The sequence below is a fragment of the Lineus longissimus genome, chromosome 16 (genome assembly GCF_910592395.1).
Source record: "Lineus longissimus chromosome 16, tnLinLong1.2, whole genome shotgun sequence".
Classification (NCBI taxonomy): domain Eukaryota; kingdom Metazoa; phylum Nemertea; class Pilidiophora; order Heteronemertea; family Lineidae; genus Lineus; species Lineus longissimus.
In genome coordinates this window covers 2,164,575-2,182,302 of record NC_088323.1, presented here as the reverse complement: position 1 = coordinate 2,182,302, position 17,728 = coordinate 2,164,575, and the positions used below count along the sequence as shown (strand labels likewise).

The 17,728-nt window shown below is 42.1% G+C and overlaps 3 protein-coding genes across 10 annotated transcripts; 1 reads left to right on the top strand and 2 right to left on the bottom strand.

The window, feature by feature from the left end:
- Positions 1 to 315: 315 nt before the first annotated feature.
- Positions 316 to 3,576, bottom strand: LOC135500330 (uncharacterized oxidoreductase YccK-like). 2 transcript variants are annotated; one of them, XM_064791731.1, is made up of 8 exons: positions 3,381 to 3,576; positions 2,759 to 2,821; positions 2,206 to 2,388; positions 1,919 to 2,083; positions 1,481 to 1,659; positions 1,186 to 1,237; positions 810 to 974; positions 316 to 663 (listed from the first exon to the last, which is right to left on the bottom strand). In XM_064791731.1, exons 1-8 carry the CDS (start codon positions 3,498 to 3,500, stop codon positions 562 to 564), a joined length of 1,029 nt encoding a protein of 342 aa, XP_064647801.1. In that variant the 5' UTR covers positions 3,501 to 3,576; the 3' UTR covers positions 316 to 561. The 2 variants fall into 2 exon arrangements, with proteins under 2 accessions (XP_064647801.1, XP_064647802.1); XM_064791732.1 differs by lacking the exon at positions 3,381 to 3,576 and adding an exon at positions 3,157 to 3,337.
- Positions 3,577 to 3,861: 285 nt separating this feature from the next.
- On the bottom strand, positions 3,862 to 11,701 carry LOC135500437 (aquaporin-11-like). 5 transcript variants are annotated; one of them, XM_064791907.1, is made up of 4 exons: positions 10,209 to 10,585; positions 8,678 to 8,701; positions 6,578 to 7,229; positions 3,862 to 6,324 (listed from the first exon to the last, which is right to left on the bottom strand). In XM_064791907.1, the coding sequence occupies exons 1-4, from the start codon at positions 10,329 to 10,331 to the stop codon at positions 6,041 to 6,043; spliced, it is 1,083 nt and encodes a 360-aa protein (XP_064647977.1). In that variant the 5' UTR covers positions 10,332 to 10,585; the 3' UTR covers positions 3,862 to 6,040. The 5 variants fall into 5 exon arrangements, with proteins under 5 accessions (XP_064647977.1, XP_064647978.1, XP_064647979.1 ...); XM_064791908.1 differs by lacking the exon at positions 10,209 to 10,585 and adding an exon at positions 8,912 to 10,162; XM_064791910.1 differs by lacking the exon at positions 10,209 to 10,585 and adding an exon at positions 11,550 to 11,701 and having other exon boundaries at positions 3,863 to 6,324.
- Positions 11,702 to 12,350: 649 nt separating this feature from the next.
- LOC135500289 (beta-1,4-galactosyltransferase 2-like) lies at positions 12,351 to 17,679 on the top strand. 3 transcript variants are annotated; one of them, XM_064791646.1, is made up of 2 exons: positions 12,351 to 12,556; positions 15,612 to 17,679. In XM_064791646.1, exon 2 carries the CDS (start codon positions 15,767 to 15,769, stop codon positions 16,835 to 16,837), a length of 1,071 nt encoding a protein of 356 aa, XP_064647716.1. In that variant the 5' UTR covers positions 12,351 to 12,556; positions 15,612 to 15,766; the 3' UTR covers positions 16,838 to 17,679. The 3 variants fall into 3 exon arrangements, with proteins under 3 accessions (XP_064647716.1, XP_064647719.1, XP_064647717.1); XM_064791649.1 differs by lacking the exon at positions 12,351 to 12,556 and adding an exon at positions 12,617 to 12,752; XM_064791647.1 differs by lacking the exon at positions 12,351 to 12,556 and adding an exon at positions 14,570 to 14,885.
- Positions 17,680 to 17,728: the final 49 nt, after the last annotated feature.

Below are 17,728 nucleotides of genomic sequence, written 5' to 3'. Positions count from 1 at the left end.
ACAGACCAGGGACAATGTCACAATCTAACCTCAAAGACAGACAGCTGTTTCGTAACCTAGCCAATTGTGTTGCAATAACAAGGGACACAAATCTCCCAATCAGAGGAGAGCTAGAATTGCTCCATAGCAAATGTACGCTAGTATCACTTAGCAGCCTTACAATGGCGAGGCTTGGAGACTGAAGGAACACATGGCAAGCATCCCTAAAGACCATTCCTTGCCGGGTCAGATGTACAGATGCTTTTCTGGAAACTAACAACCCCAAATGGAGCAACAAGCTCCACAAAAAGCCAGAATAAGACCATAACAAGTTGGTTCATCGTATGAATCAAATTTTTTATTTTCGTTGTTTTCATGATTTTTTTATCAATACATACAGACCAGTTTGGAAATGATAATGAATAGCACCATTCTGTAAGTTTTATTGAAGAAATTATTTTTGTCATTAATTCAATATTCAATCTACCCTAGACATATGGAGGGGACCAAATAAGTCCCTATGAATAATCAAGGCTCGCCAACAAGCTGACAATGTCCAAGTGAAGAAGCTCCACCATTCATTTAGACAATCCTCTGATTTGTAGGTGGTGCCCACAAATCGGCATCTCCTCCAAATATAGCTTTCAACTCATCGGTGCCAGCATCAAGCTGCTTCACAATGTCCTAAAAATAGAGTAGAAATGACTTCAAAAGATAGAAAGTATTGATATTTCTCTAAACTTTTAGGGTGCCGTTTTCAATCTTATGTGAGACAGCAGTCATCGGCAATTATGTTACCTGAAATTGTTTATTAGTTTTGTATAACCTACCTGTGACAACTTGACGATCTTAGAATTTGCCTCAACCTGTTGCGGGGTCCTAGCACCAGTGATTACAGAGGAGACTCGGTCTTGCTGGCACAACCAGGACAAAGCCATTGTCGTCATATCCTCTATACCAGTATCACGACATATCTCTCTCAATCTTTCAATAGCCTGTAGTAAAAATGATAAAAATAGGGGTTGAGCAACTGCTTCAATCGGTCCTGCAGAGGCACTCTGGTGTAGCAATGACTGATCTTACACCCTTTTGTCTGAAGGGCTCCAAGACGTCTGGTTGTCGATTACGATCGGACACAATTACCCTGCAATAGGTTTCATATCAAACTCAAGAAAATCAACATGTCCACGAAGCTGTTGCACTGACCTGGAATGTTTCTTTTTCAGCACCGTCTCCACCATGCCTGCTCAATGATGTGCTGAAATCGTATTGGAAGAACTTCTCATTAGGGTACAACGTGGCACGAGACTGACCAAGGGCAAATCAATTTACTTCAAATACATCTTCCTCGTGTGCATAAGAGGTTTTGATACAGGTATTATTGCCGCAAAGTGTCTCAGCCAGAGGAATTAAGGACCCCATCCTCACAGGTGCAAAATCTGTAACCTCAAGTAGCCCTACTTTATAAAAGCTGGAGAGAGAATTACATAGACAGACAAACCTCGTCCCTTTGAAATGTTTAGTTCTCCTCCTGCCCTCCGGTACATCATCAGCAGTCTTGAATCTGCCTGACAGAAGCCCTTGTTGCAGCGGTGAGTATGGTAAGATGCTGATGTTGTTCTCAGCACACTTGGGTATGATTTCATATTCAACCCCCCTCCACAGCAAGTTATAACCAACCTAGACAAAGAATAGAACAATGATAAATGCAGAATTTTTGATTCTGTAAGGACATAGCGACATCTGTAACCAAGAGGGTCACATGAATCGTTCATGAAAGTCATCTACCATTGGTAGGCCTACCTTTATTGATTGATAGTCTGAGATTATTTCTTGACTGTCTATATGCAAGGGCATGTTATAGATCCCTCCAGCAGTCCAGTGAACTGTAAGTGTAATCTGCAGGCTGTGGACTTGGCTTGAAAAGGGCTCACCATACCTGATTGGTCAACGGTTTTCCACCGGCATCTAGCATGGCTTGAAGGCTCTTGACACCAAAGTTACAAACGCTGTAACCACGAATGGTACCCTTGGCTTGTTGACGCTTCAGTTCAGCTACGACCCCTTCCAATTCAGACGCAGGGATGATGTTTGGCCAATGAACCTGAGATAAAATGTAAAAAGAGTCAGTCATGATGCTATATGCCCCTGCTTGCATCAAGAATATCTTCTTTGTATGATAGCGTTTTCCAATCTAGATCACAGTAATTCTCATTTGACACTAACCTGGTAAAGGTCTATATAATCTGTCTGAAGGTTCCTAAGGCTGTTGCTAAGCGACTCTTCCACATCCCGAGCAGTGTAGTACGTCTTCTTCCCACCTCTGTAACCAAACTTTGTGGCAATAACGGCATCTTTCCGCCTCCCTGCCATGATTCGACCTAAGACATTCTCCGAGTTCAAATATGCCTGAAACAAGAAGTGATGCCATTGTAAAGTTCAACCTCAGGAAAGTAAGCTATGTGCATATCATTGTCAAGGAAGTAAATACTTATTTACTAAAGTTGGCCTCCTAGCTGAATATGATTATGTCACCTACGGTCGGGGAAATGAAGCATCTTTGCAGCAGGTATTTACGGTCAAATAAGCCAGTCAGTGTCTCACTCTGTAGAGCCATTGTCTAGGGTATTTGAACGTGAACATGTGAATATTGTGAAGATGGTGTGTTTCCGCGATCTCACCTGGTGTATGCACAATTGAAGGCATATTGGTTGGATATCACAGGGTTTATTTATTGTCTCATTCTTCTTGGTTAATTATACAGTATGAAATATATTACCTCAGCTGTATCAAAGAAGTTAATGCCACATTGAAACGCTTTGTCGACGATTTCCTTGGATACCTGGAAAGTATAGCATCATCTATTAATTGTTGAAGGATTTCTCACTTTTTCCCAAACCCTTTCTTCCCTGGGCAGTGGAAGTGGTACTGGTAGGCCTATAGGCCTACTTACTAAACGCTAAAAGCTACTATAGTAATTAGTACGATATACGAGTATACAACTGGTCATCACTCATCACACCAGTCAAGAGGAAGCTACAAGTCAATATCATTGCTACATCTAGGGGTGTACTCTGTCCTCCAACCCTGAGCAATTCTGATGGGCTCCCAGGCTGGGAGGAGTAAAAACCTAGCCGGAGTGACACACGGTGACGTTGAGAAGTCAGTGCAACGAACCTCGGCAAGTTCCAAAGCGATCTTTGCATCCATTCTTCATTTGCCAGCAACCAACACATACATGAGGCAGCTTGATATCACTTCCTGGCAATATATACAACTGCATATCTAAATATCTTGTGAAAATATGGAGAAAATTGATGTTTTGTGAGAGACCAAATTGAGTCTGCATTCTTTGGCAAAATGGTGATTCATGGTCTGGTTCCGCCCCCCTTGTAACCTACCTCAAAAGGTTGGCCTTCCCATGTTTTTGACCCATCCATTTGGCCATCATTCATCTGCCATGCTCCTACACATATTTGTGATACACTAATGTCACTGCCTGGCAAGTTGACGCGCTCCATAATGATTGAAAATGACTTAATCAGGAAAACAGTCAAGAACAATCATTGGCTTCTGTAAACACTTTGGGCAATCTTGCTCCAGTGACCGAGTTCTGTTTCGCCCCACCAGGAAGTGCTGCCGCCACTCGGTAATTGGTGCAACGAAACGTCTCAAATTTTTAGATTGTGACATTGTCCTTGCATTGCTGTATGCACATATTTAAACCATTAGGTCTCATAGCGATGAGGCCTTATAGACTGACCAGTATGGAGACTAGTCATGTGAGTCAGGGACTACGTCAGAAACTAAACTAGTAGTAAGGTAGACTGATCAGTTTAGGGGTTAAACACAGGGAGAGAGTGAATAACATTTACATGCCTTTGCCTTTGTTGTATCAAGAATTAACGAAGACTAATCCTTGGTAATATTTAACCCCTTTCCATCTAAACAAACAATAAATCAACATAACATTAAAGTAGATAACAATTACTAGGCAGTTTAATACTTTTTTCTTTTTTAACAAAAATACAATCCAATAAATATGATGAAACATGAATGTGACATGGGACTGTAACATGGGACACTGTTCCCATCGAAAAGTCAAACACATTGAAATATGCCAGGACAAAAGAATAATCACACGCAGTAAAATATCTATTATTTGGTGGTAACTATTTCAAGTTATTCATTCACACCTGAAAGATTAGAAAGATGACCCAATATCTTAGTTATAACTCATCCACCTACGTCTATTCAGAAATGGGGCCATTAACAATTAAACCCCAAAGTCCAGCCTTTGACGATTTTGACCTTGGATCAATGACACATGATATTGCTATGAGAAGTTATCAGTTATCTGTACTGAGCAACCTATCTATTGCTCATCGCAAAGAAAAAAGAAAAAAAAAAGTGATCAAATGAAGAAGGAAGTGGCATTGTCACTTTCTACAAGCATTACAATTACTGATAATATGACACGAATCACTTTAAGATTAAAGAAATAAATTGAGCATTGTTAACATGATAATCACTAAGGCAAATTGTTCAGATCATTCTCACAGATCGTCGTTTCTTGCAGAGAAAAGCCTGTTTATACAACATCTACTACCACCAGTGAGCCAAGCTTTGTCTGCGATAAGAGCAAATTGAATAGTGAGGGAACATAAGTTTGATTGAGAAAAACTGCTTCAAAATGTTTTCGGCTCAGATGTTGTCTGCACGCATCCATACGAAATTACCAAAGTCCCCAAAACCGCTGTCTCTAAATATCGCCCATTACCCACCCAACCAAGAGCAAGTAATAGAGATACATGTAAATCACATGATAATGACCTCATTCATAGTCAGTTTGGAGCATCAGGATAGATGTCAAAAACTATTTGAAACTTTTATCTTGGTGATATTATGTTGTACAACTTGTTTGTTCCAGAACCAAACCCACATACACATCGAATAATTATGATCAGAACTTGATATGGATGAACCCTCATAGTCATACATGTACTTGTTCACATACTTATGGAACTAGTTTACTCATCAACGAACACTTGGGTAAAATATACACTGTTTTGTGTTATGGGTTCATCAATACCATATTCTGATATTCCCTCACCAGACCACTCATAGCCTCACAAAACACCCCCACCACAGAGACCTACACCATTCATTGCATTTCCCTGTGGCTCAGGTAAATAGAAATGAAATGCATTTGCTATGCATGTAAATTTTCGAAAACTTGACATTTATAGTAAAATAATATCAGTTGGTTCAAATTGACCTTCAGCGTGTATTCACATGATTGGAATTTTTTTGAATTCATGTTCAAGTTTTAACTTTTTGGATGAAATGAAGTAGGTCTTCAATAACTACATGTATGGATAGTCAGTCCCTAATCTTGAATACGGGGTACAAGGAATGTCTTTTTTGTGTGAGTATTATCAAAGATAGCGAGAGGAATAAATAAGGAGTGGATACAATAAAAGCATGGAGTATCAAATAATAAATAAAGGTGAAAGCAAACATGGTCCCATTGGGCCGACAGCCGTGGATAGAAAACTTTCATATGAACTTCTCACTCTGTTTAATGGAAGGACTATTCTCCATATTCAAAATATGTCAGGCACGAACCAATGTTAGAGGAGCCATTCAGAAAAGTGATTCCTTCAAGTAAACTTGATCTACGACAAAATCCATCGTCTGCAGCCATTTTACAATGAATGGCCACAGACAATGTGTTCTGGAAATCACAAAATGCCCGCCCTATCCAAATTTACTTCTGTCAAAAGTAAATGCAGCCTTGCAACAATCATCTAACAACACTGTAAACCCAGATATGTTTGCCTGTTACAGTTCCAGGTTTACAGCAGGTTCGGCTTGTGTTAAAACATTGAAGTCCACCAGGACCATGACTTCAAATCATATTTGGTCCACTCTGCAAAAAACCCTCGCAGAAAATACAGACCTCAAGCTCATAAAAATTGGAATGACTAGGCATTGACACTTTGTATAAAACATCACAGTTTTGGTCAAATTATTTCTCTCTAAAGTCTGTAATCACGTATCACAAGTCTTTCTTTGTTTCCACATCATTGGCAGAATCTGTAACATTTCTGTTTTCTTCGAAAGTGGCACCACATCTGGTCAGATCTGGAGATGCTTGGAAGGACCGTTTTAGCGCTAGGTAAGCTTGGCGTAACTTCTGGTGTACGAAGATTCCAATGGCTGCACCAATGAGGGGGCCGCACCAGTAAACGACGATGTACTCGGCTCTTGAGTTGCCACGGCAACCGTAAGTTTGGATTGTAGCATTTGCAGGATTCAGGTACATACCAGTGAGATTCAGGCCTGAAACAGGACGGAAATAACGTTCAATAAAACCAGTTTTTAAACTGATTGGTATCATAACATTATAAGGGTAGCAATTACCAAAACCATTTTAAAGTGGTCACACTAATTACGGACAAAACATATAACTTATCTCAAGTCTTTTGTCAATAAAAAACAAAAACAATCTGGGATCTGGAGAAATCCAGAGGGGTCACATCCATTTACTCACAAATTTTTTAACCACGCTCTAATAGTCTTGTTTCAAACTTACCACAAATTGTCATACAGATACTAAAAACTCCCTTGGCGAATTGTTCATATCTCTCAAACATGAATTTTTTCGTGGTCGTCTTGGATACCAGGACATCGATGACAGTGGCGGCGAGTTCAATGAAAAGTCCCATCATGACGGGAACGTTCAGATCTGAGTAACACTCGGCATCTCGGAGGCGACGGGCAATATGCTCACTTGAGAGTTCGAAATACCAGACGGTACGAGCATAATGGTAGGCGACGATTCCGGCTATCATCTGGCAGGTCATATGCAGTAAAGACGGCAGAAGCTTTCGTTTTCCTTCCACCAACTTGATGAAGCTGCGGACAGGGTTTCCGGAGCTTCCCTCTAGGGTCCATTGGGACCACAGTCCAAGAAAAAAGGTCTGGACACAGTATGCGCCCATTCCATACGCCTTGCGTACCATGCCATTCTCAAGTCCACAAGATAAACACTGGAATGTTGCAAGAATGTCCCCTATCAGTTCCTGGACTGGCTTCGGTGCGAATCTTTTGTTTAGGAGTCGTAGGAGTCGGCATAATGTGATCGTGAAGAATATGTAGAAGATGGTGACGATGATGTGGTAGTCTCGGATGACCGGGTGTGGTTTGCTGCCGAGGAGGGCATCCCAGAGACGCGCCCAAACGACCTGAAGATAAATAAACAAAGGACATGAGTATAATGTCGGAAAAACTCATAAACATTTTACAGGAAACTAAATCTTCTTGTCTCTTTTGAACATGTTGAACCAATGGGTTTTCTCTGCAGTGAGCAGACTGAAAGGAGATGCACAAGTTTCCATCCTAAATTCTGGAGTTCCAAAAGCCCATCTCAGGTTATGTAACAGAACTGAAGAAATTAATCAAAATATTTCATGAGCGTTTTTGAAAGGCAGGCGAAAGGCCATTCCGTGAGGGGTGTTCGTTTGTTTAGTTCAGGCAAACAAGGAAAACATAAACTTGACAAATGAACCAGGCCCTTCATTCCTGGAAGAGGAACTGATTGCAACAAAGATGACAGTTGAGAGCGGAGCAATTTCAAACAAATCGTCTTCTTATGATTATGAAATAATGATACTTCTATTAAAATGTGAAGTGAAAGCAAACAAACAGAAGCAAAAGAAACAAGAACCACCACACCAAAATCAAACAAACTAAAACCCTAAAAATACACAATTTCATAGCTGTTTTGTCGAAGTGGCAAATACTGTAAACCCCTTTATTTTTCAAAAAAATACCATTTCCGATTTTGCTTCCATTTATATCTGCGAATGGGTGCATTTTCCAAGGCAGAAACCATTAAATTCCAAACATTTTTGCGACGTAAAAAGATTTTTAAAATCGTGAGAATGTAAGGTTCGTAAAATAAAAGGATTTACAGTAGTATGACAATGCACCGTCTTGAAGATTCTCCACTTCGATGAAACACTGATGGGATTACTACCAGGAGAAAAGAATAAAATCACCCTTCGGCACAACGGCCTAATCCTAAAAGCTCAAAGCTTCAAATAATGTACATAAGTAATGTAATATTTGAACATCAGGCAACATTGACACAACATGCAAGACTGGGATAAAATACAAGCCATCAACTGTGAGTAATTTCAGGTAGAATTGTCACTAAATCAGTGAGTTTGAAATTTCCAACACCCTGGCCACACGTAGGTTCAACTTGAACAGGTACATTTCTTTTGGATTGGTTACAATTAGACGAGTCGTCTTTTAATGGTTTGGTTCTCGAGTGCGTTGACGTCAAAATTTGGTCAAACCCAAATATCTTTTGATTTTGATTATAATTCAAATTTTATCCCCCATCAATACCCTGGTCATCTAAACACTGGAGAACCAAACCAAAAAAGCTTTCATCCTTACAGAACTCCATAAATATTGATGCATAGCAATCTGAGCAATGTTCGGGTGCTCGAGGGAGGGGCAAAGGTACAATCTGAACAATGATCTGGCCAAGGGAAGACGGCAGAAGAGTCTGAACATTCTCTGGATTCTAGTGCACCTCAAATTTACGTGCATCCACAAGCTGAAGCACTGTTTTAAATAAGAACATGAAAAATGTCAACATTCCGAAATTCGTAGCACAAACCTGGAATATGTCTTGGTAGAACATCTGTAATGGAACAATTTAATTAGTATGGATGAGTTGCAAAGATGGCTGATGTCACCGCAGATATAGAGGCTTTGGGCAAACTTTGGGTAAAATTGGCTGAACTACAGGCCATTGAAAGAAGACAGCATATCAACCATCACTTGTGACAATAAAATAAAGATAGGCCTCATATCTTATGAAGTGGTAAAAACACAAAGGAAGATTCTTTACCTGATAGTTTTTATGATACACTAAATAAACTTCTTGACAGCTCTGAACTGCAAAGCATATTTGTACTGGTGTGCATTGACAACTTCCAACTGGTCTTCTGATACCCTGAAGCATTCTTTAGTAATTTACTGGCAGACCGGCATGGGCGTTCCAAATCCTACTGACACGAACTATGGCATCAACTCTTCAGGGCAAATACAAAGAAGTTGGTTCGTGTAAGATTATCCAAATGTTGATCCTTCAGTTGATTAATACTCTTCTCTCAAGAATCAGAATACTTCAAATTGTCAATCAGTCCTCAACTCCATAAATTTGAGCCATATTGGACCAGTTTTTGTATGTTATCCCACCAGTCACCAACTGCACTGTTTTGCCATATGTCCCGAGTCTAAAACTATCAAGTTATGAATATGATTATCATGTGGCAGGTCTCAATCACTGACAAAATTAATCAACCTAACAGGTGAACAGGTGATGATGATCAATGTAAGAGCCTTCTTTAAATGACAGCTGGAACTGATTGAAACAATCACATCATTTTCCCTTGCAGCCTAAAGGCCTAGTGCATCCAAGGCATAATCTAAACAAGACAAAAGTTCTAACAGCCTATCACGATTGTCTGCACCATTGTAGAATAAAATCAGGCACCATAAGATTCCGATGACAAGAACGGTAATGCGCTGTGACAAAAAGGATTAGAGCCGCAAATATTTAGACAGAGAACAAGACGATTCTCCCTCGATTTGAATGAATGGGGGTGTGTACAATCATCAGAATTGCTTCAGAGCCAACTAACCAATCAGTAAGAGTAGAATAATCCACCCAGATACATGTTTGAACAAGAATGCCAATCAATAACAAAGAGACAAGTCTGCAACATAATGAATGTGATTATTACATTCATATGCTCACTTCACAGCTGTGATATCAATACACAGCAATGGAAGGAGATTGAATCGGAATACACTGGAGGATACAAGATGTGCACATGTACCATTGGAGCATTATCAGTAGTAAAATGCTTATCTCTTTCTCAAATCACTGTACTGACAGATACACATCGACGAGGACGCCAAGCAGTCATGATACACAACAACATCTCAATACTCGTGGTTACCCTCTGGGAACTGCTTCAAAATGCCACTCAAAGATGCACAAAACCTCCAAACAGAAATGAACACACGATTTTGCACTCAATCCCTTTACTTGAACCCTCAGAAAACTAAATTTGAAACTTGGAGAGTCAGTCGCCTCCCCGACGAGAATGTAAGAAATCAAAATTGAAGTGTACACTTACAGAATCTGTGGAGCCTTTGGTCAGATTAGAGTTGCACGTCTCACCCAGCGGCAGTAGGTCCATGTTACGGCTCATTAAAAGATTGTCCAAGTTCATAGGCACAGAAATCTTGGAGCTGTCCATCGCTTATATGCGATAAGATCTTGAGAAGACTTGACCAGTTTAAGAGAAGCTCTTGGTTTGACTGATACCACAGACATCTTCTTCAAAGCTTATATAGGACAAAACTGCCGCATTGCGTTAAGAAATACGTCACAGAGAACCAGCCTAGTCTAGCACTGACGAGATAAGACAAGCCATGTGTAATAGAAAGACCCGACAGTGGTTGAAACAATGTCCTACTCAAGGAGATGACATTGTATTTGGATTTTGCACCCATATCTTTACCTCATGGACATGTAAAGAGGTCACCCTCTGACCTCAGCCATAGATTTTTGGTATGACACATACGAAGCTTACGGAGAAGTGATTATCTTGTAAAATTTAGGTACACATACTAGACATGTCACATTTAAAAAGTGTCAATTGATTTCAATCAATAGAATTAGGGCAAACCTTACAACTAATACTAAAAGTATGAAAGATTTCAAACGAGGAAGTGAATGTCTGCCCAAGACTCAGAACACACCCTTGATGAAAAACCCAAAAGGAAACCTGGCTAGAGAATACATGTAGAGTAGATCATGAAATTGGAAAATTAGAGGGAACTAAGTTTAATACGTATGCCTACAGCTCAGCCGCCTTACTGGAGAGAATGGTCTGTGATACCATTACCCAGTATCACTTAGTGCTGGAGCGCATCACAGAAATACAACAACAATTCTATTCGGAACGAGTTTACAATCCCCGATCACACCCCAAAAAAAGGTCATCGGTTGACTAACAAGCACCACTGCTCAATTGATTTATAGTTGAATGCGATCAAACTACGTCATTTCCGATCGGGGATTGTAAATTTTAACCTTCTATTCTACTAGTCTAATGGCCCAAGCCAAATTCTGGAAATGCCAGTAGGCACTAGTCACTGCACAGCGAGTGCAACCCTTTGATCCTGGTGAAATGCACAATCTCATGTATGATGTCATACTCTCCACTGACTCTTCAGTCTCTGTGTTCTGGTATGTTGACACATTCTGTAGCTGCGATATAGGCCCCATACGTTTGAAAGTCTGCTTGAAAGTCCGGCAGAAAAAATATCATTCATTACGGTTAGGAAATGGACTTCAACTTGGCCCCAACAACCACCTCAATCAACACCAGGGTATCTTTTGAGTCGGTGTTCGACTGTTCGGCGTAGGAACATTTTGGGGAGACATTTGCCAAGGTTTTTCGACCATGTACCTTTGTTCTCAACATGCTCAGCATCATTTGTCATTAAAGAAGTCATTTATGGTAGAGAGATATCGAAAATGATGGAATCGAGCTCGTAGTTCTCTCATAATGTTGACTTTATTGGTCTTTTTTCACAAATCCACGTAACCGGAAATTGCTCCTTAAACCGGAAATCGCGCTAGGTATGATGGGAAAGATGCTTGCCAAGACGATAACCAGCTGGATGAGGCACGAGTAACCAGCTAAATGAGGGATACCGGTGATGTGTCATATGTTTCGGGCGAAACAAGACAACTACAACACGCCTATGTCCGGACGAGCATCCACAACCCATGAACCCTAGTTGGTGGATATGAGCCCATTCTTGTGGAAACAGGCCAGGAGCCGTCCCGACTCTGTGGTGCGAATTTTAAGACGTCGTAGGCCTATGACATAGCTGAAGCACATTGGTTGAAATAAAGCATTGTTTCCCATGTAAATAATACATTGTGCCTCGTTTAAGCCACATCGGTTGAGGGTCGCAGCCAACGACCCAATTCTGCATGCTTGGCTTTGCACAAAATTTGGATGTACATGTTCAGGGGCGTAGCGGGGGGGGGGGGGGGGGGGCAGCACAGAAGTCACCAATAAATATGTGTTTGAATGGTGCGTGGTTTCATGTGTGCATGTATTCCAACAATGCAGAGGTGATTATGTAATGCCACGATGGGGCCGCTAAAGGTCCGTATCTCGAGCGTTGAATATAAAGCAGACGATCCGATCGATATACCCGGATGTCGCCGCTGCCTTGCGGGGAATCTCACTGGCTGTTCATACCACATCTGTTGTGTATATATCGTGTTTGCAGGCTCGAGAGTACTGGCACTGGCGAACACTGAAGTGAATTCTCTCGTAAACAGGTTGTGTTTGTGTCATCACCTTTAGCAGCATCCTGAACTTTCACTCGCTGGATAAAATATTCACGACGACTACGGAGCAGTATCATTTTGGTGAAAGGTCACGGGGCATGACGTCAGGTACGTATGTCGTAGTTTTTAACCGCCACGTGCTAGGGTACTCTGATCCGAGTTGTAGCAGCCGACGTGTCAGCCTCGCATCTGTTTTCGCCATGGTATTCACTGTGTGGCTACAGTAGACCTGAGGCCGACTGCTGTATCATACTGGTAATGGGTTTCGGGGTTCGGCCGGGTCGGTCAAATTCTGGAGTAGTCTGTGAGTATGGTCCAAAAGTGTCATCGTCAACATATCGCTCTACCGTCGTCATCATCATCAGCATCATCGCTCGTCGTCATAGTCTGTCATGGTCATAGTTATGGTCATATGGTCAGAGTCAGGGTCAGGGTCGTGGTCCTGGTCGGTCGTGGCTCTTATAGATTTTAAGCCATTTTCCATTAAACATCAACTGTCATAACTTTTTCCCAGCATCTCACTAAAACTTGATATTCACAGGACACGAAGACATCACCAGGGCTTAGTCAATATAATTTTTGACTGGTCACGACCATGATCATTTTAGAGTTGGAGGAATCTGAGGATTTTTCGGGGGGGGGGGCGGCGAAATTTACACGTCCGCCTTGTTTTAGGGCTTAGTGGGTTGATTGGATCCCCCCCATATTACTAAAGGCTCAACCACCATCAAAACCTTCTGCAGAAACTGTCAATTCGTGATATACGAGGAAACTACATTCTGATTGCACAGATAACAGCCCTCACCCGGTTACGTACGTTCCAAAATGAGTCACGATGATGATGATCACATGAATCATTGATGACTAGAAAGGAAAACAATGCATCATTACGGGTCGATCAAGAGGTTTGGAAAGCAGCATGCCAATCATATTTGAATAGAAAAATACCCTATATATGTTTGCTTGTGATGTCAGGTGAGTAATGACGCTGGTTGAGACACTGGTCCTCCTCCCTCATAAAATTCAAGCAGGTTCCTCAAGTTATGGTGGGAAATAACCCCCATTAGGAGTTGGGTAGAAAGACTCCTATCCCTTCCACGTGTCATTGCCTTGGCCCCTTCCCTGGGCTGGATGTCTCGCTCTTTCAGCCGCTCCATAAAGAAAGTGCCATCTTGGTACTCGCCTAATCTGATACTTAAAGGCATCGTGCCCAACACATCCGCCTGAGCTCCCCAAAGGCTCTTGCATTTCCTGCTGGCCAGTCTGCTTTCTCATTGTATCGAATTCCAGGTGGCCAGGAATGTAGATTATCTCGTTTTTTGCTGCCGTTCCTTGTAGAAGAGGAAACCAGGTGTTTTTGATCCATCCAGTGCTCAATTTGCTGACCAAGCTTAAGGAGTCAGTTAGAATGACTGTATAATTGTCAGCACTGGCATTCCGGCTGAGCCATGTGAAGGCATCCTCCGTAGCTTCACACTCTGATCAGTATGAGCTGGACTTTCTCTGACGTGCTGCAGACCACTGAAAGACGAGACCGCCTTCCCATCTTTCCATACGCATCCACCCCAAGCAGTGGTGTTTTCCCGGATGGAGCCATCCGTGGCAACGATGAGCGTCGGCTTCTTCTCCTCCATAAGTTCTCGGATGTGGGCGTTGTTGACATTACTACATCGTTCTCGCCCTGCTCTTGACCCAATAGCAGTGGTGTCGAAGTCGCCCCGGTAGTACTTCATCCATTCATCCGATCTTACGTTCTCGACAGGCCAAATTGCATCGATTCTGTCTCTGGTGCTAGGGATCCAGGAGCGGACTGTTGCGAGTCTTTGGGGTACTTCCTCAGGCAGACGTAAGGGTACAGACGTGAGGGTAGTGACATAACTGCCCTGAGAAGGTGGTTGCTTGTTCGGGCCGGGAATTCACCACATCAGATAATTATGATGTCACAGATATCGGCTGATGATGGACAACAACTCCCCATAACCCCCCCCCCCCCCCCCCCCAGGGCATGAAGGACATAGAGTATCAATTCACGATAAAACAAACAACTCGTCATAGTCGTCCTCAATAGTGAGGTATCTCAATACATCTGCTCTAGTTTCGCCCCAGGTTTGTGTGATTGACCGATAATTCAGTCTGATTCAACTTGACACAGTCGTAGGAGAAGCCGGAGTAGGACTTTTTCCTAGAACAGATGGTGTGTGCATTGTGACCTGTATGCACAATCGAATACCATTATTAACTGGTCATGTATTTGATATGCATCGGTACGTGTATTGAACGCTGGAGCGATGATAACGTGTGGCGATGTGCTGCAATTTTTCAATGAATCAATGTATTTCAAGCCCACTGGATATCATTGTAAGGACACGACACGTACATTATAGGCCTTCATTTTATGTATTGGAATAATTCAAAATACCGGACCAGCAGCAGCTCTGTAAGTAGTCTTGGCGTAAGTTACGTCTGCCTAAAATTCCCCTAAAATTCGAAATATGTTCGTAACAGTCTGTATCTTGCACTGGTATATTGAATCCCCTTCTCCTCCACCGCCACCAGGCACCACCAGTAGCTCCAGCACCACCGGTGTATCGTCTTCTTCTCCTTAATTGGTCCTCCTCTTACACTTCGTGTGTACTTGTAGTCCGTCTTCTTCCTCTATCGCCCTCTTCGTATCTTATTGTTACTCCACCAGCTCAACAAGAACCACCATCGGCATAAGTTTTATACGATGCATAACTCGGTGTCATTACGGCACCGTGTTGTTCTTGTTCCCAGGTTCTTATAGTGAAGTCGTCCATCTGCTCCGTTAGTTTGATATATGTATGTAGATTCGTTTATCAATAGCTTTCGAAAAATGAGGAATAGAATATATCATCCACATTTTCGTCAGCGACTGTCTGCCATGTTCATGGATGTGAGACCCAACCTCAAAACGGAATCATATTCGTTTCAACCTACGTTGCAAGAGTCTTGGGATCACGCCGTTAGTTACAGACGACTGTGCATTCACAAAGGGCTTCCGAAATTGTCAATCGGGCGGAACGTGCTCTAGATACTCCGGGAAGCCGGTCACACCAGTCTCGCTGAGTTGCATCCGCAACAAGGCTGCTACTTTCTACTTCTGGTCGCTTGACTGTCAAACCTTCTATTCTTCTCTTTCCAGATGCGTGAAGCAAGAAGGCTTCTGGAGTGATTCGCTGACGGTAAAGACGGGAGAAGGGCGTGGACACCAACAAGAAAAACGACAACAGCAATACCGAATGTTACGTGATGTTATCTAGCGTTATGAAGTGCTAGCTTCGTTTTATATTTAGTGCTATGTACGGCAGGGGCCGACCCTTCACCGCTTATGTTGGCGACAAATTAACGGAGCTAGCATGTTGCCTGTTTGCGATTGTTCATCCAGTCATAGGGAGGCGACGTCGTGTTTTTATGGTGGCAGCTTTATTTTCTATATGTCTCATCGTCCTACTACGAGGTGTTGTTAAGATGAATCCCATTGCGTGCACATATCTCGACCCCTGTGATGATGAAACCATAGTCAATTTTGTTGGAAACTGGACAACATTGCCTCTTGAGGTGTGCCCACTGTGCAAGCAACGTCAGGAAACCTTGATGAAGATTGACTATACTGTGACGTCATTGGATCAAGTGGAGCGTCAGCTGACCTGGCTTCAGCCTGGAGGACGGTATAAACCCACAAACTGCATTTCTAGACAACGTGTAGCGATAGTCATCCCCTATAGAAACCGATCAAATCATTTGCGAGTCTTTATTAAGTACATCCACCAATTCTTACGCGATCAGTCTGCACATTATGGCATCTACGTCGTAGAACAGAGCGAGGCTGGCAATTTCAACCGCGGATCTCTTCTAAACATTGGGTTTGTTAACGCATTCAAGGAGGAAAATTATGATTGTTTTATTTTTCATGATGTTGACTATCTTCCACTTGATCTTAGGAATGTTTACGCATGCTCAGACAACCCGAAGCACATGTCAGTAATCGTGGATACGTTCGACGATAAACTTCCATACCCTGAGTTCTTTGGTGGCGTGGCTGCGCTCACCACGAAACAGTTCCAACGCATTAACGGATTCCCGAACCGGTATTGGGGCTGGGGAGGGGAAGACGACGATGTACTCGAGCGCATCAAATGGGTGGGGTATTCTAAGATTCTGAGACATTTGCCGCAGAACGCTAGGTACACCATGCTGACGCATTCGCGAGATAGCGGAAATCCAGTTAACCCTAAAAGATACCATCTGTTAATCAATGCGCATAAAAAGGCCAAGCTTGATGGCCTGAATAGTTTGAAATATACTCTAAAAATCGTCCAAAAGAAAAAGTTGTACACGTGGATTTATGTTGATCTTAATGAGCCTTAAAATACTACGCAGTTTCCACCGTGTCTGGTGCGTCTTCACCATGAAAGTTATACTTTTTACAATTGGTATCGTGTGGTATTCAAATTACCCGCTAGCGGAAGTAGAAAAACGGACGCGGAATATACCAACCACACTCAGCGGAAGATTTTGATTACACAGCAGCGTTGAGACGAGCGTAGTTTTCTCGACAATGGTGACCATATAGTGGGATAAAGCCATGCTCATGTTAACCTGTCGTATCATATCATAGTTAAAAGTGGTTGTTGTATCAACATACCACTATCAGTAATTGCTTCTATAAGACTGACAGATTTTTAAGCAATAGGGCGTTTGCGCGGGACCAAACCGATCTCGATCATCGCTCAGGCTCAAGTGTGGGTAATGACACCGAACTTGATGAGAATGATGATGTTTGCCGTGGTCTGGAATGGTGATGACGTCCTCGCTAATTGTGGTGATTGGGTAATTACAAAATCAGTAATGTTACTTGATTCGAAAGACCTCCATATTGCACCCGATGACCAATGACGGTATTGCATTAAAACACGTGACTTGACGTCACCACATTACGCCCTTGGTGCTTTACCAATCATATCTGGATCTGGGTCAGACGCACCACGGCAAAGCCAACAGTTGCATGTAATTAGCGCCTGCATTAACTGGTCTTATGCGGCTAATTCGCCAATTATTGATGACTAAATTTGAGCTTCTCAAGCGAAATCCTGGAGATGATAACATATCAAGTATTACCATGTATTATTGTTTCCATGACAACTGACGGAAATCATGTTTACTATGCATTGCAATATATATCTACAAAGATATCAAGTTATTAAATGTATATAATGTACATAGTCTTCGGTCTTTTTGCTTCTTCTTCACGAACCCATC

Bases quoted from the DNA above. Each gene is read 5' to 3' on its own strand.
- LOC135500330 (XM_064791731.1), bottom strand. From the start codon at position 3,500: ATGGAGCGCGTCAACTTGCCAGGCAGTGACATTAGTGTATCACAAATA. The intron at 2,389-2,758 runs GTAATATATTTC...TTCTTGTTTCAG, and splicing joins ACTTCTTTGATACAGCTGAG to GCATATTTGAACTCGGAGAA. The intron at 1,660-1,918 runs GTATGGTGAGCC...TTCTTTGTCTAG, and splicing joins GAAAACCGTTGACCAATCAG to GTTGGTTATAACTTGCTGTG.
- LOC135500437 (XM_064791907.1), bottom strand. From the start codon at position 10,331: ATGGACAGCTCCAAGATTTCTGTGCCTATGAACTTGGACAATCTTTTA. The intron at 8,702-10,208 runs GTAAGTGTACAC...GTTCCATTACAG, and splicing joins CCAAAGGCTCCACAGATTCT to ATGTTCTACCAAGACATATT. The intron at 7,230-8,677 runs GTTTGTGCTACG...ATTTATCTTCAG, and splicing joins TCTACCAAGACATATTCCAG to GTCGTTTGGGCGCGTCTCTG.
- LOC135500289 (XM_064791646.1), top strand. From the start codon at position 15,767: ATGTACGGCAGGGGCCGACCCTTCACCGCTTATGTTGGCGACAAATTA.